Source organism: Caenorhabditis briggsae, assembly GCF_000004555.2.
Source record: "Caenorhabditis briggsae complete genome, chrIV, whole genome shotgun sequence".
Classification (NCBI taxonomy): Eukaryota; Metazoa; Nematoda; class Chromadorea; order Rhabditida; family Rhabditidae; genus Caenorhabditis; species Caenorhabditis briggsae.
Window position 1 is genome coordinate 17,038,721 of NC_013487.2, and position 23,296 is coordinate 17,062,016.

The 23,296-nt window shown below is 38.7% G+C and overlaps 7 protein-coding genes across 7 annotated transcripts; 4 read left to right on the top strand and 3 right to left on the bottom strand.

Annotated features, from left to right (window-relative positions):
- Positions 1-1,106: 1,106 nt before the first annotated feature.
- On the top strand, positions 1,107-5,263 carry Cbr-grd-16 (the record flags this gene model as incomplete). Its single annotated transcript, XM_002634876.1, has 6 exons — positions 1,107-1,218; positions 1,885-2,162; positions 2,208-2,534; positions 3,194-3,405; positions 3,458-3,687; positions 5,121-5,263. 6 exons carry the CDS (start codon positions 1,107-1,109, stop codon positions 5,261-5,263), a joined length of 1,302 nt encoding a protein of 433 aa, XP_002634922.1.
- A 639-nt stretch (positions 5,264-5,902) lies between these two features.
- On the bottom strand, positions 5,903-10,500 carry CBG22522 (the record flags this gene model as incomplete). Its single annotated transcript, XM_045236376.1, has 10 exons — positions 5,903-6,313; positions 6,360-6,483; positions 6,535-6,679; positions 6,727-7,013; positions 7,506-7,769; positions 7,825-8,575; positions 8,720-10,165; positions 10,216-10,290; positions 10,337-10,393; positions 10,440-10,500. The coding sequence occupies 10 exons, from the start codon at positions 10,498-10,500 to the stop codon at positions 5,903-5,905; spliced, it is 3,621 nt and encodes a 1,206-aa protein (XP_045097589.1).
- Positions 10,501-12,111: 1,611 nt separating this feature from the next.
- Positions 12,112-13,073, top strand: CBG22523 (the record flags this gene model as incomplete). The annotated part of the gene is made up of 3 exons (XM_002634878.1): positions 12,112-12,296; positions 12,506-12,630; positions 12,919-13,073. The coding sequence occupies 3 exons, from the start codon at positions 12,112-12,114 to the stop codon at positions 13,071-13,073; spliced, it is 465 nt and encodes a 154-aa protein (XP_002634924.1).
- A 411-nt stretch (positions 13,074-13,484) lies between these two features.
- Positions 13,485-14,581, top strand: Cbr-pqn-98 (the record flags this gene model as incomplete). The annotated part of the gene is made up of 2 exons (XM_002634879.1): positions 13,485-13,676; positions 14,339-14,581. The coding sequence occupies 2 exons, from the start codon at positions 13,485-13,487 to the stop codon at positions 14,579-14,581; spliced, it is 435 nt and encodes a 144-aa protein (XP_002634925.1).
- A 602-nt stretch (positions 14,582-15,183) lies between these two features.
- Positions 15,184-17,401, bottom strand: Cbr-lgc-28 (the record flags this gene model as incomplete). The annotated part of the gene is made up of 8 exons (XM_002634880.1): positions 15,184-15,404; positions 15,740-15,876; positions 15,927-16,034; positions 16,096-16,245; positions 16,303-16,491; positions 16,538-16,659; positions 16,908-17,063; positions 17,303-17,401. The coding sequence occupies 8 exons, from the start codon at positions 17,399-17,401 to the stop codon at positions 15,184-15,186; spliced, it is 1,182 nt and encodes a 393-aa protein (XP_002634926.1).
- Positions 17,402-18,064: 663 nt separating this feature from the next.
- Positions 18,065-19,274, top strand: CBG22526 (the record flags this gene model as incomplete). Its single annotated transcript, XM_002634881.1, has 3 exons — positions 18,065-18,240; positions 18,717-19,119; positions 19,170-19,274. The coding sequence occupies 3 exons, from the start codon at positions 18,065-18,067 to the stop codon at positions 19,272-19,274; spliced, it is 684 nt and encodes a 227-aa protein (XP_002634927.1).
- Positions 19,275-19,871: 597 nt separating this feature from the next.
- Positions 19,872-23,185, bottom strand: CBG22527 (the record flags this gene model as incomplete). Its single annotated transcript, XM_045236377.1, has 6 exons — positions 19,872-20,179; positions 20,768-20,807; positions 20,916-21,480; positions 21,530-21,799; positions 21,847-22,179; positions 23,040-23,185. 6 exons carry the CDS (start codon positions 23,183-23,185, stop codon positions 19,872-19,874), a joined length of 1,662 nt encoding a protein of 553 aa, XP_045097590.1.
- Positions 23,186-23,296: the final 111 nt, after the last annotated feature.

Consider the following 23,296-nt stretch of genomic DNA (forward strand, 5'->3'; position numbering starts at 1 on the left):
GGATCCCGATCAATCCGAATAATGTACTGCTATTTACTGAAAACGGTTCTCGTGCGGTCCGTATGCGGTTCCTATTTAAACCGCACGCGAACGCAAAGCGTCCGTAACGGACCCGTTCGCATTTTACCTGTGAAAATGATCGAAAACCAGACAGCCGAGCTCCAGACTCCTGAAAATGGAAATTTTTTCCGATTTTATGGAATCCTTTTTTTGTTGAAACATATTCTGAACACTCTTAATTTTGATGGATCGACCTCTAGCTAACTAGCACTTTTCACCTCCTCAAAAATGTCGTTTTTTATCTAAACGTTCCCTAACTTTCTTCTCTTTTTCCCCCCCCCCCCCCCCGTTATGAATGTCTTAATAAATCATACTTTCCCTAGCAAATCACTTTTCCTTCCTTCTCCAATTATTCCCCCCACCTCCTCTCATCCCTTTTCATTTTCTAAACGGTCTCGTCTCCCCATAAGCTCCGCCCACTTCTTCTCCTTTTTCCGTCGAAAAGTGACCCGCACTTTAGGTGCTTGTTTATGTATTATAATTGCATTTCATTTCATCCTCACCCCCTTCCTTAAAATGTCCCGATGACAGTTTTCATCCTTTTTTCTTCTCATTTTCCTTATTTACTTTTCATTTCTAGGTCATATTTGGGGCATTTTTTCTTGAGTAGGAAGTTCGAGAGCAATTATTTTTGAATAGGTTTTACAGAAAACAGAAGTAGGAATAGATTTTTTTTTAAAATCCCATTTTTTGTGGATCATTTTCCAACCAAAGAAACCGTAAAGCCTGAAATAGAAAGGCTCCCCATGTTTGTTAATTTTGAGCTCAAATATCTCGACTCCTGTGAAAGATACAAAAAAGTTGTCAACTAATGAAATGTTTATCATAACATCAAAAACATTTAACTGTTTACTGATTTTTGATAACTCTTATGGGAACCGAGATAATTGAGCTCAAACTTGTATGAATTCTCTAGTACAGGTTTTACGGTAAACTGATTCTTTTCAAATTCTTAAAAATCCCTTCATCATTAAAAATATAATAATTTTCAGTCTTTCCATTTTCAATTACCTGTTTTCCATCAACTTTTCATCTTCCTTGACACAATGCAACTAAGCGGTATTCCGGTTATCTACTACCTCATCTACCAGTTATTTTCCACGGTATCGTCACAGAAAACTTACAGTTATGGAGTCACAGGACGCGAATTTATACATGGTGATTTTTTTCTTGCAAACTAGCTCAAACTGGAATATTCGAAAGAAAATTGGGCATTGAAATGGGACCTTTCTGACCCAGATACTTGAACCTTGAACGGAAATACTCCTTATATGAGCACTTTGAGCTCTATTATCTCGATTTTTGTGAGAGATATCAAAAATCTGTCAACTGATAAAGTGTTGCTGATATCATGATAAATAATTTTTGAGTTGACAAATTTGTGATATCTCTCATAGAAGCCGAGATAATTAAACTCAAAGTGAACGTATATGGTGGACTTTTATTGCTACAGTATCTCTTCCAGAAACTTTAAAGGTGGGGGGGGGACATGAAAAAATAATGTTCTCGAAATTCCGTTCAAAGATGCCCCTCGAGGAGTTGAACTTGTGAGGGCGATGATTGAGGGTGCGGCGCCGCTACCGACTGAGCCACGCGGGCAAAGAGAAAGCGCACGCCCGATTGCATACATAAAGGCGAGGACGACATCTGTACGCAGAGTGACATTAAGCGTTGTACACTGTGACGGTAGAATGCATACTCTAGATACAAAAAAAATACGAAAAATCTCCTGTCCCCCCACCTTTAAATTGGATGATGAATCGAAGGAGCATGATTTTGAATCTGAAGATCTATCTCTAACTTTCCAAAATTCTATTTTTCCAGAACCCAGTTCCCGTCTCTCTAGATACCGTTCCACATCGGTATCCTTGAATCCCCTGGAAGATAATCTTCGAGTCCAACAGATTCTTAAAAAACTGGAAGATCCAGGTGGAATAGAGATTCGTCGGAAATCAACATCTCGTAAATTACATGGAGTTATCAGTGAACCCCTTGGAAGACCATTAGTGTTAAGTGGAGGATTAAGTAATGATGAACGGGCAGTCACAAAAAAAGTCAGGAAGGCTCCAGTGTCAAGGAGGAAGGAAAAGTCTCCGGAAGTGGTAAGAAAATATATGATCATATCATCCAGAATACCAAATTTTCAGAACCAATTCGAAATGGACCTGGCCCGTCAAATCGAAGAGGACCAACTGAAATTCGTTGAAGATGAAAAGAACCCAATGAAATATGTGGTTGAAAATGGTCTACTATTCAAACAATCCCGATATTCACCATTGGCAAGAGTAGAGATACCACAGATGGTTCCACCGAAATTTGTGCTAAAGAAGAGGAAGAGAAAACAAAGGAAAGTGGTGAAGAATAAGAGAATTAGAACAATTTCATCTGGAACGGGGGAAGTGGGATCTGTGTTTCGGACAAATGTTTTTCGAGGGAACATCAATCGACAGATCCCGGCGATTCCGTTTCCATCGGTGAGTTGAAAGTGTTGCGATTGAAAATTTCGTAAAGTATAGAACCTAAAAAATGTTTTAAATTTAGATAAAAATCTTTTGAAAATCGCAAAAATTGAACTCGAACTTTTTGAGACTGGTTTTATAGAAACTGGTTCATGATTCATTTTGGGCCTAAAGTACCCGTTATCTTGACTATTTTCAGAAGTCTGATGCTCGGCTGTCAAGTGTCCAATCATTTTGAAAATGTTGAAGAGTGTAAAACAGACCTAGATGGAGAGCTTTGCGTTTACAGAATTTTTTGAAAATTCCTAGTTTGTTCGTTATTTGCCGATTTCTGAAAGACACCCCCTTTTTGGCAAGTTTTTGTATTAAAAATGTGAAAAACAGGTGTCTTTCAGAAATTGGCAAATAGCTGAAAAACTAGGAACTTTCAAAAAATTCTGTAAATGCAAAGTTTTCAATCTAGGTCTGTTTAAAATCCTGCAAAATACTCAAAATGATCCGACACTCGAAAATCATCAAAATCGCCGAAAATCAATTTATTCTGAAAATCGCAAGAAATAAGTTCAAGCTAGTTGTGAAGGTTTTCTAAAAAATTCAAAGCACGATGTTTCATTTTAAACCCCTGGTTTCAGAAAAATTGGGCTTACAATCAAACAAAGATAAAGAACTTCCAGCCCTTTTCCGCTGCCTATGGAAAACCATCATTTGCAATCCAGCGAGAAGAAGATGGAACTTGCTACACAAATCGATTCGGATACAGATGCTGTGACGAAGCTCTAGAATCTCTGATCCTCAAAAGTTACGAGAAAATGCGCCGACGATCCGACAGTCTAGAAGAGAATCTAGCTAAAATTGCATCCACGTTGAGAAGGGATAGTCGGCAAGTGTGAGTTTCATTCATTGCTCATTTTTTAGATCCCAAATAAATTTTATTTCAGATTTGCCAAAAACTTTGAAGCTATTGTGTCCTCTTCAAATTTTGGCACTTCTATCCCTTCTGATTTCTCATGTAAAGTGGAATTAGGACCATCCCGTTTCGTAGCCCAAGTATTCGTCCCAGAACTTGGATTTGATGCAAAACCAACAATTAGTAGACACCGAATACCGTATCATGAGTTATCAAGAGAAGATCTCAGTGATTCCACAGATTTAGTGGTCTCCAGAAATGGTATCATTGTTTCTCAAGTGCTATAATTTTTTTCTTCATTTGTAATCATAATTCAATAATAATTTATTTTATAAACTTTGTTCATATTCAAAAAACATTCATTTGATGAAAAAAAAGTAGTTCTAGTCAACTGAAGCTTCGGAGAAGAACACACACGATCAGAAAACAACTTTCCGATTCATGAATGCTGAAAATTCTTAAAATCAAAATTTTTTCAAATATCCAAAAACTCACAAATTTCAGATCATTCTTATCACTGATAGAATTTACCATTCTTCTGGTTTTTGTTCAAAATTATTTTCATTGATATCGGGGAAGGATTGAGAATGATTTTTACGTGGAATTTATAAAAAAATTGTACACGGGATAACTCAAACCCCCCCCCCCCATAAATGTTGTTCCACTTATTTTCAAATTCTTTGTGAACTACTCTCCTAGCCCAGTTTTCTAAGCTCCGCCCTTTTTTTCAAAAATACGGGGCACCCGATCAAAATCACCATTGATTCGGAACCAAAACCTCCGTTCATAGCCAGTTTTTGTTCGGTTTACAATACACGAAAAGAAATGGGTGCTATCTTCCTTTTGATGGTCTTTTTCATGGCTATAAACACTTGTAAGTGGGCGAGGCCAGGGTAAAGCAACGCGTGGGGCAACGTGTAGTAAGGTGGAGTGAGTTAGGGTAAGCTAGGGCAAGCTAGGGCAAGCAAGGCCAAGCTAGGCCTCATTAAGAAAAGCTAGGGCAAGTTAGAAAAAGCTAGGGAAACTTGGAGAAACGTGGAGCAACGTGGAGGAAGCTAGGGCAAGCTATGGCAGCAGGGGCAAAATGAGTACCGTTGGGAAGTGTGAAGCTAGGTGGAGTGAATTAGGGAACGCTAGGGAAGCAAGCTTGGGCAAGTTAGGAAAATCTAGAGCTAGCTAGAGCAAGCTACGACAAGTTGCGCCAACTTTGTGCAAACTATGACAAACTAGGGCAAGCTAGAGAAAGATAAGGCTAGCTAGGGCAATTTGGAGCAGCGTGGAGCAAGGTGGGACAAGTTAGGGCAAGCTAGGGAAAGCTTAGGTCAAGTTAAGGAAATTTAGGGTAAATTAGAGAAAACTTGGAGCAACTTGGATCAAGGTAGGGCAGGCTAGGGCAAGTTATGGGCGGCATGGGCAAAATGGGATACTGTAGGGCAATGTGTAACTATGTGGAGTAAGTTAGGGCAGGTAAGGGCAAAGTAGGGAAACGTGAATCAATGTGGAGCAAGGTGGATCAAGATTGGACAAGCTAGGGCAAGTTAGGAGGAGCGAAGGGCAAAATAGAGCAAACTAAGAAAAACGAAAAAAGCATTTTACGGATATATGGAGTAGGCTAGGACAAGCTAGGTCAGACTAGAGCAAAAAACCACCACCCAGGACAACAACCTGTCAGTTTAAACCTATTCTATTTCCAGACACACTTCAAATGTGCGGCAAGAAGAACAAGAAGGGCGCACCGGCGAAGAGCGAAGTGCCCAAGTCTGGAATCGACGCTTCCGAATCCGGAGCAGCTCCACCACCAGCACCGGATGCGACTCCGGAAAAGAAGGACGAGTAGCAGATACGTCTCCTCATCCTCCAATCCTGTAAAATGGATAGAACCAATACGTCAATGGATTTTCTGATAGCGATAAAACATTTATTTTTTGTTTGTTGATTTTTTTGAGAGTAAATATGAAATGAAGTGTAATTATTGGTTTTTTTTGGAACTGGAATGATTCTCACTGGAAAGATCAAGGTTACTGTAAAACCTGTAATACAATGGCCCCCTGTCAATTTTGAGCTCAATTATCTCGCTTCCTGTAAAAGATATGAAAAAGTTGTCAACAGATAAATTGTTCATCATAATATCACAAACATTTTATTAGTTAGCACATTTTTGATATCTTTCACGGAAATCGAGATATTTGAGGTCGAAATTGACAGTGGGGGCTCTTCTGTTACAATTTTCACAGTATCCACCTCTACTACTGCGAATCCTAAATTGACTTTACAGAAAAAAAAACCAACTTCTGAGCTTTCAAAGATTTGTAGAAATTGTTCACAAAAGTTCAAAAGTTCTATTAGTTAACAAACAAAAACTGGAAATCGGGAATTCAGAAATTTGAACCTCGGCAATTTTTTTCCAAAAAGAGCCAAATCACTACAGAACTTTATTCTAAAACTTTATTACACAAGATAGGATTCCATACGATCCTTAATAGAGAATCACTTTCCCGATATCCGAGTCCGGTTTCTGTGTCGTATCAAACTTCCTTCCTTCAGCTTCTGCAATTGCCTTCTCCTCCCTCATCTTCTTTCTCTCCGCAGCCAACTCCGGTGTAACCATTTCTTTGAATGCAACTTCGTAGAACATTTTGAACATTTCAGCAAACTCCTCTTTCATTTTCAACTTGTGATCTTTGTTCAGTTTATAGCACACTGACATTTGAAGCCAATACGACTGACGAATAGTTTGAATCGAATGCCAACGACGGTTCCGAAGTTTTGTCAACTCGTCTCCCATTGTCACTTCATGATCCCTTTTCACATTTTCTGCAATCACATGGGTCCCAATGAATGCCATTGTACGGCCAATTCCAGATGAGCAATGCACTACGGTAGGTTTCTGAAAAGGCAAAAATAACAAAAAGAATAGATTTAAAAAAACTCACTTTGCTCTTTTCCACTTCACTCATTATTTTGTACGTACTCAAAAACTCTCCCTCCTCAGGACATTTCTGATCTGGCCATCCAGTGTAGTGATAGTGGTTGACAACGGTTTTCTTGAAAATGCTTCTGAAATTTTTGAATTTATTTCATTTTTCAAAACTCTCAATATATTCTCACTTGGTATCCTTAACCTCAATTCTGCGAAGCTCAACTTTCGCACAGTCGTTGAACTTTTCGCAGGACAACGTCTTCAATTTATATCTTCCACATTCCAACACCTCGTTGACTTCCCGAGGGATGTATACTGCCGACTTGTTTTCACCTAGAAGAGTTCAGACATCCGGAAACACAGATAGACAGATAACTCACCTTTCTCCACAAAGTTGCAAACCATCACAATGTCCTCAACACCTTCGTGAACGACCATGTGCCAGAAATCTTCCTTGGTGTCCGCCCATCTTTTTTTCTCATTCTCATCGAGTGGAGCCTGAAAAGAGTATCTGCTATTGGACCAACAGACCCACAGACAGACCTGCGTGGCAATCCATTGCTTTCCATTGGCAGACTTGATTAAGTTGGCGTGGATTGACATTATCTTTCCGTCCTTTTTCAAATGCTTCAGAGCAGTTTCCGGATTACACCATCTGTTGTTGGTTCTGAAAAAAAAACACATTTTTAAGGGGGTTTGTGTCAGGGGGGGGGGGGGGGGCGGTTGACCCGCCAGCGGGCCCCTGTCGGCTCAAACCGTCAACTTCAAGCTCACATATCTTGGTTCCCGTAAAAGATATCATAACTTTGTCAACTGATGAAATGTTTATCATATTATCAGCAATATTTAATCAGTTAAAAATTTTTTAATATCTCTTACAGGAAACGAGATATATAGGTTCAAAGTGGACAGTTTACTGGGGGCCGGGGTAAGCTGGGAGGTGACCATCATCCCTAAATGAGTGTGGGCGAGTGAACCGTCAGCTTTAAGCTTGTGTGTCTTGGTTCCTGTGAAAGATATCAAAAATTCGTCAACGGATAAAAAGTTACTCATATTATGACAAAAACTTTGTCAGTTGACTACTTTTTGATAACTTCAGTAGAAAATGAAATTTATGGGCTCAAAGTTGAAAGTTTGAAATTTCTTCTGAATCACTAACCGATGCTTGTTCTCTGGCAGATAGGAGAATGAAGCGGCTTTTTTATCGTTTGTAAACGATTCTGATGGAATCACCATGCATCTCATATAGGCTTCATGGCATCTGTATGCTGACGAGTGAGTCTCGAATTTCTGTGCCCTAATCCACTTTTTCATTCCTTTCAAACTCATTCGTGACTTGTAATATTTGTAGAGTTGGAACGTGCTAGCAGCGATTGCACCGAGAATTATGAATGAGCCACCGGTGATGCCAAGGATTAGTCCTCTGAAAAATTTGAAAAAAAAAATAAAAATTTGAAAAAAATCAGAAAAAAACTCACAAATCCTCCTCTTTATCTTCACTGTTCCGATCGCTGGCATATATGATATGAGGTGGTTTTGAAGGTCCTAGATTTGGATCTACCACTGGCTTTGAAATGGAGAATTGAACCAAAAAATCGAAGAGATGTTTGAGTCGAGATGGAAGGTTTTGGATTGTTGAGGCGTGGCTTGAAAAGTCGAGATTCAGTGAATCTAGTTTCTCCAACGTCTTCTTGCTCTTCTCCAACTCCAATTTCACCTTTGAATTTTTAGTGGAAGGAATCAAAGTATCCAAAGCTTTCAGTTTCCCAGCAAGCTTCATTTCCGGAAGGTCCACTGATTGTAGTGTGGCCTTAATTGTGTTTCCATGAGCCTCGAAGGTTTTGAGACTTTCCAAATTCAAGCTCTTCTCGTTATCCTTCAATAAGTGTATTGTGGAATTCAGATCGTCGACAAAAACCGTATGATTTCCCCATTGAGCCTGCATTTGAGTTTTTAAAGCTGCATTCTGAATGGCTTTCATTCCATCGGCTACTGATTTTTCCACGGTATCCAACTCATCAACGGAAGCCGACATTCCTTTCAATTCGTTGAAATTCTTGAAAGTGTTCAAGGACTTGCTGATATTTCGAGAAGTTTCAAGAGCATCCGACATGGCATTGAGTTCTGTGGTGGCTGGTTGAACATTCTTTTTCATATTTTCAGGGATCTTTCCAATCGACATGAGATCCTGAGAAACTGATGCCACAGTTCTTGCAATCGTCTCCACTTCTGGAATTTTTGTGGTATTCACTTTTCGAAGTTTCTGAGTCACTCAAACAACATGAGCAAGAATCACAGACTCATCCGCCAGTTTTCGAAGACATTCATGAAATTTAGTTTCATCTTCCAATCCTTCGAACTGGTTCACCGTACTTCCCTTCTCTTTTAAAACCGTAACATGTTCCAGGAGTGCAGTTATGTTGACAGTAATACTATCTTTAATTTGACTCATCTTAGAAAGGAGATCGGATACTTCACTTTTTTTCAGCTTGCCCAAAACGTCTTTCATTTCCTTTTTCGAAGTTTTGGGATCTTCAATATCTTTGAACCCAAGCTTCGTAATGAAGTTTTCGTGGTCGGTCTTCAGTTTTTCAATATTAAAATTCCCAAAAACTTCGATGATTCCAGTCGTCATTTTTTCAATCATCTTCGCAGAATTAATGATTTTTTCGATTTCTGAATAAATGACACGCGCCAACGCCAAATTATGACAAGTGACATAGTTTTTGAAGGTCTCAGCAGATTCAACAGAGTTTTGAGAAACATTCACAACCATTTCAGAAATATCATTGAAATGTTTCAAATCATTCATGACGTGGTTCGAAGAAGTTGAAGCCAATTTCTCATCAATAACTGATGTTTGATCAATGATTTTGAATAAAGGTTTCAACCCGTTCGCCAGTTTTTCTAGTGAAACAGAACTACCTGTCAACTGTTTCAAAGAAGAATCCTGAACATCATCGGTCAGTTTCTTCATGTCAGAAACCCCACCCGGGTATCCATCGGTATAATGTAGAATGTTTTTTTGGGTTCTAGAACTAATTAAGCTCTTCAGAAACGCAACGTCATTCTTAGATGAATCCAAGATAGTTACGAATTCGAAAACTTGTTCAAAATTTTTCTTGGCAATCTTGTAGTTTGGTGTTGACTGAAATTTTTCAATTTCTCGACGTCGCATGATGAGGTTGATCATCAATTCGACTGGCTTGAAGATTTTTTCACTTTCTTTCAATTTGTTGAACTTCTTCATGTCCATCGCGCTTATAACCTCAGAAAACTTGATCTCGACTGTTTTGAGCTGCCTAGGCAATCCGATAAATTTAGTGAAATAAATCGTGCTTAAATCATAGTCACTTCTCTTCAGGCTCAAATCCAGTTCTTCAATGTTTGTCAGTGATAAAATGATATCGTTAAGGGCACTGTTCAGTTCTTTGAATGAGACATTCTTGAAATCAGTATCGAAAGTTTTTATAGCATTCAAATACTCTGTCTTCCCAGGAAGATCGAGAACGCCTTTACATTCTTCAGAATCAACTCTGGTCTGATCATAAAGTAATGCAACGTTCTCTAGCTCTTCGACAGACGAATCCAACGATGTGGGCATTTCTTTGAGTTTCTGCGTAGCCGAACTCACGGATTTCAATGAGAAGTTGGCAACATCTTTAACTTGAATTAATCCAAAATTGAGAAGCTCACCAACAGCATCTTCGATTCGAATCGATCCATCCATCAGACCAGATTGGAGAGCAATTCCATTGGAGATACGAGAAAGGATGGAGACACGGTCGATGAGTTGTTGGAACTTGCTGATGGGCGGGGCTAAAATTTGTGGAACATTTAAAATGCCAACGCATTCCACGAATCCGTACCGTTTCTTTGGAATCTGTTTCGGAATTGGAGAGCTGTTGGGTTTGGAGGGCGAAGAATTTGGAAGTTGGTCGGCGCTGAAATTTTAGAATAGCTCATTGAAAGGAAATTTTGAAATCCTACCGTTAGAATTTTTCATCGAATAGGTAGCATTGAATTTCCATGAAGCGGATATTGGAACTGAAAGCCATTGATTTGTTGAGTCTTGAAAAGTTTAAAATCTTACCACTATCCACGTTTCTGATGAAAATCATCAAGAGTAAGCATCGAAAGATTAGCTTTCTCATTTTGCTTTTGATGAATAACTGAAGTTTTCCACTGAGCTGTCGGCTTATATGGAACCGGAGGGAGAGGATCTTGGGTACTAGATTAGGGGAAAACTTCGGAAATTTCCACGCCATCTTTTCAAAGCAGATAATATTGTGATCACGTAGATACTATTTTTGGATGTTTTTGGATGTTTTTGGATGTTTTTTTTTTCATTTTTTTCTGGAAAAATTGAATCAGATATGGTAGAACTAGACGAGAAATACAAAAGGGTACATGTTCATAAACAAAATACAGTTTTCAAAATAGTACCATTGTGCAGTACTCGTTGAGTTCTGTCATGTCTAAACTAGTTGGTCAAAAATATTGATTTTCAAAGGAACTATGACAGGGGCCCGCCAGAAGTCCGTTTTGGGCCCGTTTTCAAATATGTTAAAAAAGTTAGATTTGCAGGTCTACAGTAATACCACTGGATTATTTTTTGGACCATTTTCACTATTCAAAAGCCACTTCGGTATTTCAGAACTTAAAACCACGCGATTTCATTTCCCTTTTTTTTTGAAAAAGCAAACTATCAGGCGGTTATCAGGTTATCACACTCGAAATTATTTTATTACCTAATTTTTATTGCTTTTTCCCTACCAAATGACCTGTCACAGAAGGGAAATGAGACTTTGAATTGTGTGTGATTCATAGATCAGCAACTCAAATAGATAAAGTGGTTTCTGCAATTTTTGTTATCTTTATTTAGGTGTCCTCCTTCTGAATTCCGCATATTGACTCTTCGTCACTTTGATGTCTTTTTCAGTTTTGAATAAATAATTGAAAATTTGATGAACTAATAACATGTTTTCTATTAAGAAGACTCGATTTTTTAAGGTTACAACTACCGTAACACTTGGGCCTCTTCACTTTTAACTTTGAGGCAGTTTACATCGGTTCCTGTGAAATATATCAAAAAGTGATAAACTGATAAAATGCTTGTGAGACTATGATGAACAATATATAAGTTGGTCACTTTTCTATATCTTGCATAGAAGTCGAGAAAAATCTGTTCAAACTTGGCTTAACTTGGCTTTAATTCAAATTTGGCTTAACTAGATTTTACGGCATTTCAAATATCTAATAAGAGCTGTAATAGTTGAGGTCAACGTCCCAAGGGCAATATATGCAGCTCTCTAAACTTTTGTTTAAGTTTCTCAGTCTCCAAAACCTGCATTAAAAGGGCACTATAACAGAAGGGCCCCTCGGAGGTACCTTGGAACAATAGGCCCTTCTAATACAGGTTTTACTTGTAACTAGAATCTCCCAACCTGTCTATCATTCTTCCGCCTACCAAAAATAATTCAGCACCCTTCAATTATAGTACTTCTTTTAAATTTCTCAATCACAACTTGCGTCATCACAATGCCTTGGGGGTGATTTTTACGAGCATCTGGCGCCCCAAGAACGTGTTATCTGCTGGTAAATAGAGACATAAAAAGGCAGGTCGTTTTCTGTTACATGTTGTGCATGTATTTTTAGCTTTTGACTGAAACTTTTTTGTGGTTTATAACTTGAACACCTTCTACAGTATCCCTTTCTCAATTGTAACCTGAATCGCAGTTTTTAAAGACGTATATTCCAGAAAAATGTTAATATACCTTTCCTTCTTTGCTCTGGTGCTCCGTCAAGTGCTCTGCTCTTCTTGCAATGTATTATACCAGTTGGATGACATGTCTTACTGTAGAATGGACAAACCATTTGATGCCTATAGATATTACGGATGCTCCTGTTCCGGTATGGCTCCAGATAAGCCGATTGATGGGATCGATAAGTGAGTTCAAAGCTATAAAAATGCTAACTGTCAACTTTGAGCTCATATATCTCTATCCCTGTGAGAGATATCGAAAAGTGGTCAACTGACAAAATGCTTATCATAATATTGCCAACATTTTACCAAAATTTTTGATATCTCTTACAGTAACCGAGATAAATTAGGTCTAAGTTGACGATTACTGTATTCTCACCCTATTTTCATTACAGATGCTGTCAAGAACACAACAAGTGCTATGATGGCCTCATTATCTCCAAAAGGTGTCAAAACTCAAATTCTCCATATTTTTGCCTGTACAAATGGGAATGTTTTAATTCGGAGCTATCCTGTCATAGTGAGTTTTCAGCCAACAGTAATTCAGGGATCCTGAAATTAACAGTGTTTGAGCTAGATTTTCTCTGCAAGATATCAAAAATTTGACAACTGATAAAGAACTTGGGAGATTATGATCAACAATTTATCAGTTAGCACCTTTTTCATATCTTTCACATGAAGCAAGATAACTTGGCTCAAAGGTACGGTGCTTACTTTTGGCTAGGAAACATTTTGAGCCGAAAAATAACCCTCGGGTCATTTAAGTCAACTTTTCAACCTCTAAAAATTCTAAAAAACCAATTTCCAGACGAAAACAAATGCCTCCAATCTGTATGCCAATGTGACGAGACATTTATCAATTGCCTGGCAAAGTATCCCTACCCAACGTTCACACGAAAATGTCAGTATTTTGATGGAGATCCGATTTTGAAAATCTTAACAACACCGAAATCTGCTATTTGAGCTTCCGAGCTTTGAATTATGCTAGCTAATAATTTGCCATGTGTCATAAATAAAACGGTTAGAGATTTTTTTTGAGACATTCAGTCATTATTCGTAACGGGCCGAGCCTTCATTTTACAAGTATGATTCAGACAAACAGAGCTATTGAAGACAAATCTTTGAACTGTTTACTACTCTCGAAAAAAGTAAAAGGTAGTAGTACAAATTTAAAAAAAGTGACTCAAAACTTTTTTATTGGTTTTGCAACTTTTGCGCTCTGACTCATCTCTTGTTCTTCACAAAAAATCAAATACATAGACACAAACAAATACATAGTGCACAGACATCACTTCAGAATTCAATGCCAGGGTTTAGAGTATAAAAAGAGGAAGGTCTGGGATTCTAAAAATCACCTTCTTCTCAAAAAGAAATATGAACTCTTCCCTCATCGCCTTCTTTGCTATTCTCGCTGTCGTCTCTGCTGGACAAGGATACCCAAGCTTTTTGAGGGATACGCCAAGAAATGTGCAACAGGGATATTATCAAATCATGAGAGATTCGACTTTGACTCAGCAACAAAAGGATCAACAATTGCAGCAGTGGGCTCAGACAAATAATCTTTCGGTGAGCTTAGAAACGAGTCTAGAGCAGTCTAGAAGGTTCTAGGCCAAGTAGGATAAGGGACCATCCACTTTAAGCTCAATTATCTTGATTTCTAGGAGAGGTATCAAAATTCTGTCTACTGATAAAATGTTTATCAAGATATCACCAACATTTTATCAGTTGATAAATTTTTGATATCTCTTATAGAAATTGAAAAAAACTGAGCTCAAAGTGAACGCCAGAGATGTCAGGAATCCCGACTTCCGGGAATTTTTTCACTTCCGGCTTCAGACTTCCTAGTTCAAAAATTTACTTCCGACTTCCTACTCCCGACTTCCGGAAGATTAGTTTCACTTCCGGCTTCAGACTCTCAAATTCAGCTAATCAATTTTTGCAAAAAATGGTGCCCAATTTGTTCATTTTTGAACAGAAAAATCAAAAAACGTCGAAAAATAGCGCCAATACCAAAAGTTATGCTCCGAAATAAGAATAGGCTATTTTTAAAAAATTGAAATTTTGAAAGTTTACTTCCAACTTCCGACTTCCTAGTTCAAAAATTTACTTCCGACTTCCGAGCTCAACACTTCCGGACATCTCTGGTGAACGCAGAGTGGTCTTCTATTAGAGTGTATACTAAAATTTCATGTCCGAAACTGGTCCAACCTAATTTATTCTCCTTTCAGACCCAATACTCTGACTACACCCAACAACAGGAGCAAATGAACCAACAAGCTAGCCAAAACACGTCCCAAATCATCTCACAACTCTCGAATGTCCAATCTCAACTCGAATCCATTCTCAACAACGATTCCCAAACTGGAGCACAAATGCAACAGGCGATTCAGTCTCTGACCAATCAGTACCCACAAGAAGTTCCAGTAATTTTCTATATCAGAAAAATGGCCATGAGACAAAACAATAATTGAATTGTGAACTAAAACGATTTTTGATCGGAATAAACATTTATCTGACTATAAAAAGTGGGAATTATACAAAGGAAGATTGGATCAGCGAACAAGATTATAAAGAAAAAAATTAGGGGTCCAATAAGATAAGAAATAAGAAGAATCATAGAAAATTGGGTTTATAAACTCACAAACTAGTTTTTGAGCTATTTAAATTTCAGCTACTTATAAGAATAACATTTTTCAATATTAAAGAAAAAAATCAAAAACAAAAATCACCGGAAAACCGTAAGCACTCTAATGTAGTGTCTCCCGATCCGTCATCTTTAAGCCGATTTATCTCGGTTTCTGTCAAAGATATCAAAAAGTGCCTAACTGACAAAATATTTCTGAAACTATGATAAACAACTTGTCAGTTGACCGCTTTTTGATATCTTTCACAGAAACCGAGATACATGGGCTCAAAGTTGACGGTTCGGGTAGCACAGAGTGTTCACGGTATGTCAATCTGAACTAAGAATCTTAAATCGGTAGCTACTTTTTTGAATTTCAAAGTATTCGATTTACAATTTAAGGGCAATGAAACAAGTTTCAGATTTCACAAAGCATAAATAAGATATAGATTAGATATTTCTAGTCAAATAGACATTCCAGGCGGCTTGGAGAGGAAGAGCAACCATCAAACCTTTGTCTCCAATCTTGATGTACTTGTAGATCTGATCAATAAATGGATCTTCGTTTTTTCCTTTGATAGCTTTGAGTTTACGATTGCGACAATAGATGGAGAAGATTTTGTAGGTCAAGAGAAGTATGGTTTCAATCATCATGACCATGATGAGGATTCCTGAAAGAGGAGGTTTTGGTATCCGGGCCCTGGCAAACCATAGTTTCTTTTGAAATCAATATTTTTCAACCAACTGAAATGAAAACAATAGAACTTAAAGAGTACTACAAAATGATATTATTTGGAATACTGTATCTTGTTTATGAACAAAGTTACAAGTCAATAACCAATCAGCTAAGCGGTCACAGCTTTAAGGCTTGTAACTTTGCTCATCGACAAGATACAGTATTCCAAATAAAGTCATTTCGTATGTAGTACTTAATGAGTTATATCATATCCAATTTAGTGGATTCAAAAGTATTGATTCTAATAGAAACTATGGATGGGTAGCTTACCAATTGTTGGCATTCCATTGAAATTATCCGGCAGAACCTCTGCTGCTTGCATAGCGAACAACATCGAAAATCCGATGCATGAAATCAAAGTCATCAAGGCCTCCTGATCAGGCAGGATTCCAGTTAGACCTACGAATCTAGAATTGTTCAGAATTTTAGGTCCGAAGTCTGTTTTTCAGATTATTACACAGAAATCGCATCCATTGGAGCGTGGATCAGTGTTGGAATCAACTTGTTCATCCTTTTTAGCATTAGAGTGTAGCGAAGGAATCCACGACAGTATCTTGGGGAGTATCTGGAATATTTTTATTCGATTCAAGTTTTCATGACCCGCCGACGGGCTGCCCATCACTCACCCCTTGAAGTTCTCAACAATTTGAGTTCCTAGGAACAGGTAGTAGTTGCGAGCTTCCATCCCAATCAACTCAAAGTCTCCGGTATCTGGGACCTGATCAGGAGTACCGTACTTCCCAGAGTTTATAGTTGACCAATCGTTGAATTGGAATCTTTAAATTAGTTTTTGGAATTTTTTAAAACACAAAAGTCCAGGATGTTTAACTCACTCATCAGCATAATAAGGGCTCAGCAGAGTAAAGGAGCAGTTCTGATAGTCTCTCGGAAAATCGCCAAAGTTGAAATAACAAGGAATTGTCATTGAAGTCCTCACAAACGCTTTCACAGTTCCACTGGACTCTACGGTGATTTCTACACCTGGATTCATGAAGAGACCTGGAGACTTTTGGGAACTCGGCCTGAAAATCTTAAGCTAAACATTGTAAAAATCATAAAAAATCTCACATATCAGCAATTTGAATGTTGGGCACCCAGAAGGCTGATGACCATGAAGGCTTGTCTCCATTGACACTTCTGACACTATGGTAGTCTTTGGGATCCCAGCGGAATCGTTCGTCCATCCATGTCTAAAATTTTTTTTTTCAATTTTGTGAAGCCTAGAACCTAGTGGCTGCTAATCATAGATAGGCAAACTCTAATAGAACTCTCCCAAATAGCCAACTTTGAGCCAATTCATCTCGGTTCCTGTGAAAGATATCAAAAAGTGGTCAACTGACAAAGTGTAAATATCATATTATCATCATTATTTTGTAAGTGAACTACTTTTTGATATCATTCATAGTAATTGAGCTAAATTATTTTTAGAATAACTCACTACAAGAAAAGAGAGCGACATAGACATTGTTCCTTTTGACTGATCCAGATCCCTAAGATGGTCCACATGTAGCATTGTGATGGCGGTGATTGGGTTTGACCCACGTCCAGGCATTGAGGCGGTAGCATTGATCAGAATTTCGTTACGCAGTTTTTGCTGAAAAGTTGAGACTGGGGTAGGAGGTAGGAGGTGAGAACGGAATTTTAGAAAAGGGCTAGCGGCCCTAATGGATTCTGAACGGATTGATGGGTTCACGGCAACCTACCCAAGACCTGAGTCATGGCCGCCCGCAATTTGCTTGTGGAAGCCCTAGAGGTGAGGATGTCCCAAGACTCAAGATTCAAGGGAAGCTCAGCTCTAGGATCCCAGAATCCCGAAAAAATTCCCGACGTTACCTCTGCCGCGTATCTCATCTGATTCTCCGCTGCCGTTGGCTCCAGACCAACATTCAGAGTGAACATGCTCAGAAGGGTTAACCCTTCCGAGATATCCATGATCACTCGCTTCAGCTGAGAGGAATGGAATAGGAAGAAGTTATTGAAATCATCTATAGGGGGCGAAGTGAAGTGAAATCGATAGTCATTGTTTATGTGTGCAATATGATCGGACGGGGGCGGGGCTAAGTAGGAGGAGGGGGGGGGGGTCATCTGATAGGGTACCATAAACACAATTTGTTTATTATATGACAGGTATTGCAGACGGGTTCCATCTGAATTGAATTTCCAAAAAACTTGAGTACAGCAAAAATGGAAAAATAGCCTCTAATAACAGGGTCTTTTACCTTTCAGCCGGTTTATCTCGGTTCCTGTGAGAGATATGAAAAAGGCTTCAACTGATAATATGTTTCTGATATTATGTCAAATATTTTTTCAGTTGACAAATTTTTGATATCTTTTACAGGAACCGAGATATATGGGCTCAAAGTAGACGGTTTGAGAGTTTGGGACAGTGATCTACAAAAGTTTGGAAAAAAATTTTGACGTCAAAACCTTTTCAGATAGTTTCAGAATTATTTTTAACGTGCTTTCCTCCTACTGTCCTAGTTTGCTTGCCACCTCCGGACCGCCCAAAAATCCCAAAACGCCAAAAATCCGACCAAATCAAAATTAGTTCCAGTTTATCAATTCCTGAACAAAGCTCATAAAATAAATCACGAAATGAGCGAAGAAACATGTTCAATTGGAAATCACCGTGGTTCAATGGATTCTGAAGTAGACAAGGCTCGTGGGGATTCGGCCGCAGTTGAGGAGAGGGATCTGAAGTTGGAGGTGCTGGACTATCAGGCGGAGATGATGGACGAATTGAACGAGATGATTGCCAAGGAGGTTGAGCGGTTAGTTTGCGTTTTGGGCTAAAAGCCTTGTTTCCCTTCCTCTGGGACACCCCCATTTTGGCGCCAAATTCAAAACATTTGAGTGTTTCGGTAGAGCGCGTTTTCTACATTTTAATTTTCAAGTAGTTTTGGCTTCGTAACTTCATCGTTTTCCACATAGCCACTAGACGAGCCACGTCAATTCAATAGAGCGCATTTGATTCAAAACGTGACTTTGAAGTAATTGGAGCATAGCTTAAAGATAATCGAAACGTTAAATAAACTACAAACTACAAACTACAAATTACAAACTACAAACTGCAAACTACAAACTAAAAACTACAAGCTACAGACTACAAACTACACAATACAAACTTTAATGGATAAACTGCGATAGAGCGCGTTTGATTCCAAACCTGGCCCTGCAAGAAATAGAGTATCAAAGAAAATTTAAGTGTGAAGTAAACTACAAACTACAAAATTCTATAAATTTTTAGACAGAAACAAGTCAAGATCCTTGGTGAATACGTGGAACAAATCTGCAACGAACGTTTCACCCAAATGGAAACTGTTATCCTGAAAACCAAAGAACTAATGGTTTCGACCCTGGAGTGGAATCTGGAGAAAGCGACTGAGGGCTCTCAGGAGTTCCGTGAGAACATTCGAGAGCTTTTGAAGTTGTACATGGTGGTCAATCAGAGAATGGAGGCTGAGGAGGAGAAGATAAAGGAGCTTGATGGTCTGGTCAGTTTGCTGGAGGAGACTATGGAGGAGTATGAGCTGGTGAAGGAGAATATCAAGCTGACTCAACAGATGTTGGGGCTAGGCCTGCGTACTCCTGCCGAGCCAGCTCTTCCCGAGATCAGCAAGGCACAGCCTCGTGAGCCCTTTGAGACCAAGGTAAGATTTTTCACTTGCACTCTCAAAAATTCTAAATTCGAAATTCCCAGATTGCCTGCCTGGTCCCTCGTATCAATGAAGAAATGGATGTGCCTCCTTCCACTAGCATCGCATCTTCCAGGACTCATGGAATCAGTCAAAGAGCAAGGGAATAGAGTGATGGAGATGATGTTGAAGGAGTTTCCAGCCAAAACTACTCTCAATTTCCTTGAAACCCTCCCATTGAAACAACAGGATTGAATTAGATTACTGTAGTTTTCTTTTATTTATTTTTGTTGTTAAAATGTGGGAAGGAATAAAGTAGCTGTTAAAGTTAATTTTGTCGTATTTATACTCATCTGAAAGCTAATAAAACGCAGAATTGAAAAAATTAAATTTCATGAAATTTGGTCAAAAAGTTATCGAGATGTGGCTACTTTAAAAGTGTCCCTAGCTTGTTTGGGTAACCGCATAGCTCGATTTAAAAAATTTCCGAAACCCAGAATCAGAAAATTTGCAGGCCTTGGTTTTTCGAATTTTTTGAATTTATGAATTTCGAAACCTTGCTTTTATTGATGCGTGGTGTCAAAGTTCCGATTTTGCACAATTTCTAGATTGTGAGATTTTTTTGCAATTTTTGAACTTCAGAATCTTTGAACTTCGTTCTAGATTATCAAGAAAAAATATGCCAATAATTTACATAAAACACTTTATCACGAATAATTCTACAAAGATCAATAAATCAATGATCAATATCCCTCTTCTTTTTTTCTTTAAAACATCAAATCGACAAGTTGGTGGATTGCTCCTTGAATTTCACGAATTCCGTCAATCGGACCAGTTGTTGGAATCAGTGGAGGATCGGAAAAATCGATAAGATTCTCCTCGATCACTACAATATTCGAGTCTTCAGAAGATGCTCCAGAAGACGTTCCAGTAGAAAGAAGCGTTCCAGAAGATTCTGGCGCCCAAATATCGGCAAATTCGCCACCATCTCCTTCTTGATCCGGCTCGTTGATGCATTTCTCGACGAGCAAGTGGAATTTGAGATTGTCGGAAATTTGGAAATCACGCGGGTGGACTGGAAAAATTTATAGTTTCAAGGAACTACCAACTTTTTGGAAACTCGGTTTTGTCGAAATTCAAAGCGTCAACTATGAACTTTGAGCTCAATTATTTCTGTTCCTTGGAGAGATATCAAAAATTTGTCAACTGATAAATTGTTTATCATAATATCAGCAACATGTTATCAGTTGATAGTTTTTTTAGTATCTTTTACAGGAACCAAGCCGCACAAGCTTAAAGTTGAGGGCTCACTCGCCCGCACCCACCCTGCTCACCTCTCGGCCACCAACTGTTAACTTTGAGCCCGTATATCTCGCTTCCTGTAAAAGATATCAAAAACTTGTTAATTGATAAAGTATAGATGATATTATGATACACATTTTATCAGTTTGCAATTTTTTGATATCTCTAATAGGAACCAAGATAATTGAGCTCAAAGTTGACCGTTTGAGTCAATTAGAAGAACAACTGCTCACCTTGGGGTATCCAAAAATTTGAGACAACTGCGCTAGGGTTTCATCCTTCTTCTGTCTTTCCGAATCTTCTTTTTCCCGTCTCGTATACTCATCTCTCGTCTCCTCCATCAGTTTTACATTCAACTCACGAGCCACATCCTCGTCCATTTCGATCGAGTGGGCTGGGCTCTGAAAATCAAATCATGAGGAGGTAGAGCGACGAAAACGCGCCGAAAGCGCACCAGCCAGGCTTGTTTTAGAAAAAAAAAGTTATGCGCCTTTAAATAGTGCTCTCACCTCAAACTCGCCAGACTGTGTGCTATCCGTGGACTCTGCCGATTCCGTGGTATCCGAATGCTTCATATGTTCCATTCGTTGCAATTGTTGAAGACGTCCTCCCCCATGGTACCTTCCACCATGATGATGATGGTTCACAACTTTCGGTGGAGATGATCCATACCGAATCAAAAGTCTAGTTGATCCTCCATTGCTTCCACTGCTTCCTGGACCATTCGGATTGTTCCAATTTCCATTATAATCACGATTATAATCCCGATTATTATGATGATGGTTGTTGTTATAGTGATGGTAATTATTATGACCATAGTGATAGTAACGACGGACTGGTCGACGGTGATGTTGTTGGAATTGATGAGGATTCTGAAGGTGATGATGCTGTTGTGGACTGTGTGGTTGGTATTGATGGTGATGATGCGATGGCGGAGATGATTCCTGATGTTGGTAGGAAGAGGCGTCATTGTTGATAGAAGAGTTGGATGGGGATATCTGCTGAATCTGCTGATGTTGGGATGGTGAGCGATGGAATGGGTTGTCTACTGGAGGAGATGAAGGCATCGGTGGTCTAAAATATTTGAAATTCAATACATTTAATTTCAGATTTCTGGACTCACTCATTCTCATAATCCGTGGTATCCTCAGTTCCCCCCGCTTGAATCAGTTGTGTCATCCGAGTCCAAATCACTTTCTCTGGCACCAACAACGCCAGTTTCTCCAACCAATGACGTTGATCCGAGAGCAAAAGTTGATGTTCAGAACACGATCTCCAGTCTCCGGATCCTTGTTCACACTGGAGAGTTTGCTGAAGGGAAGGACCATTTCTACCCAAGGGACCGTCGATTGGAAACATAATGTCATCGCCGTTGAAAGTTGGCATCAGAAGGCTATAAGTTTCTTTTTTTATGTATTTGTCCATCCACCAGGATCTTACCGATTCTCAACAAGATCCACCAAATGCGACTTGTTGTCCGTGATGCCTTGCATTTGAGATCTTGCCACCAGACAACCGCCCGTTTCGTATGCTCGACTAACCATAATTCGATTGACTTCCGCATATTTTTCCGTACCGTAACCCGGCGTGAACTCGATGAGATTCAGACGATAGAGCATCATCAGTTCCGAGTAGCGCGACGATTTTTCCGCATAATTTTTGAAGCAGTACGGTAGAAGAGCGATTGCCTGATGACCACGACAGATGAAATACCAGAGGGCAATTGTGACACCGCGCACGTTTAGCTTCTTGTCACGGTCACAATGGGCGTATCTGGGAAAATTGGAAAGTTTTTTTCGAATTTCCCAAATTTCAGATTTTGCCAAATTCGCCAAATTTTGAAACTCCGTAAATTCATGTAATAGAAGGTCCCTAACTTTTAACTTTGAGCCTACAAATCTCGGATCCTTTAAAAGATATAAAAAAGTTGTCAACTGATAAAATGTTTATCATAATATCACGTCCATTTTATCAGTTCATAAATTTTTTATGACTTGTATAGGAATTGAGATAATTTAGCGCAAACTTGACAGTATGGAGACACTTTTATTAGTGGTTACGGTATAAATTTCAGAAAAATTTCAAAATTTCCAAACTGGGAAAGTCAACAATTCTCTGAAATTCTCAAAAATCTCGAGTTCCGTATTTTTGACTTTTTTTTTCATTTTCAGAATTTCCGAAACTGAACTTTAGTTTTTTTTCGAATTTCCAAATCCTCAGAATTTTCTAAATTATTGAAATTTTGAAAATATGAATTTTCAGGGTTTCGAAACTTTATATTAATTTTTCATTTTCTAAAGTTTTTTTCCCGATTTGTCGATTTTTGAAACTTTTAAGTTTTTGATCTACAACTTCTACCGATTCCAGAACAAAATCTGAAAATTGTTGAAAAAAGTTGGATTTGTGCCACGTGGATTTTTTTTTTGAATTTTGAGACTTCAAGGAATTTTTGAAGGAAATTTGTAAAGGTTCACAAGATTCACAAAGTTCGAACAATTCTTTTGAGTACTTTTCATTGTTAAAATTTTTTAATGTTCAGAAATTTCTAGAACGTTCAAAATGAGCTCGAAAAATTGTTAAAACTCCAAATAGCACATTTTAAAAAATACCCAAAAAAGACGAAAAAAACTCACGAATATCCAACTTCGACAGCATTCATAAAAACGGGTCTCAAGAGGACAGGAACCTCTCCATGCCCGTGACGTGGCACTGCCGTTCGAGTCTGCTCGTTGGCAATCATTGATAAGCTGCTTTCCCAACCGTAATTATCGACATTCATTGTTCAAAAACTGTGTGCGCCTTAGAACGTCTTCCAGGGGAATTGCCCAAGAAGATGTAGACGATGATGAGACAAGAAAATTCAGAAATTTTGAGATTTTAGGGTGGTTGT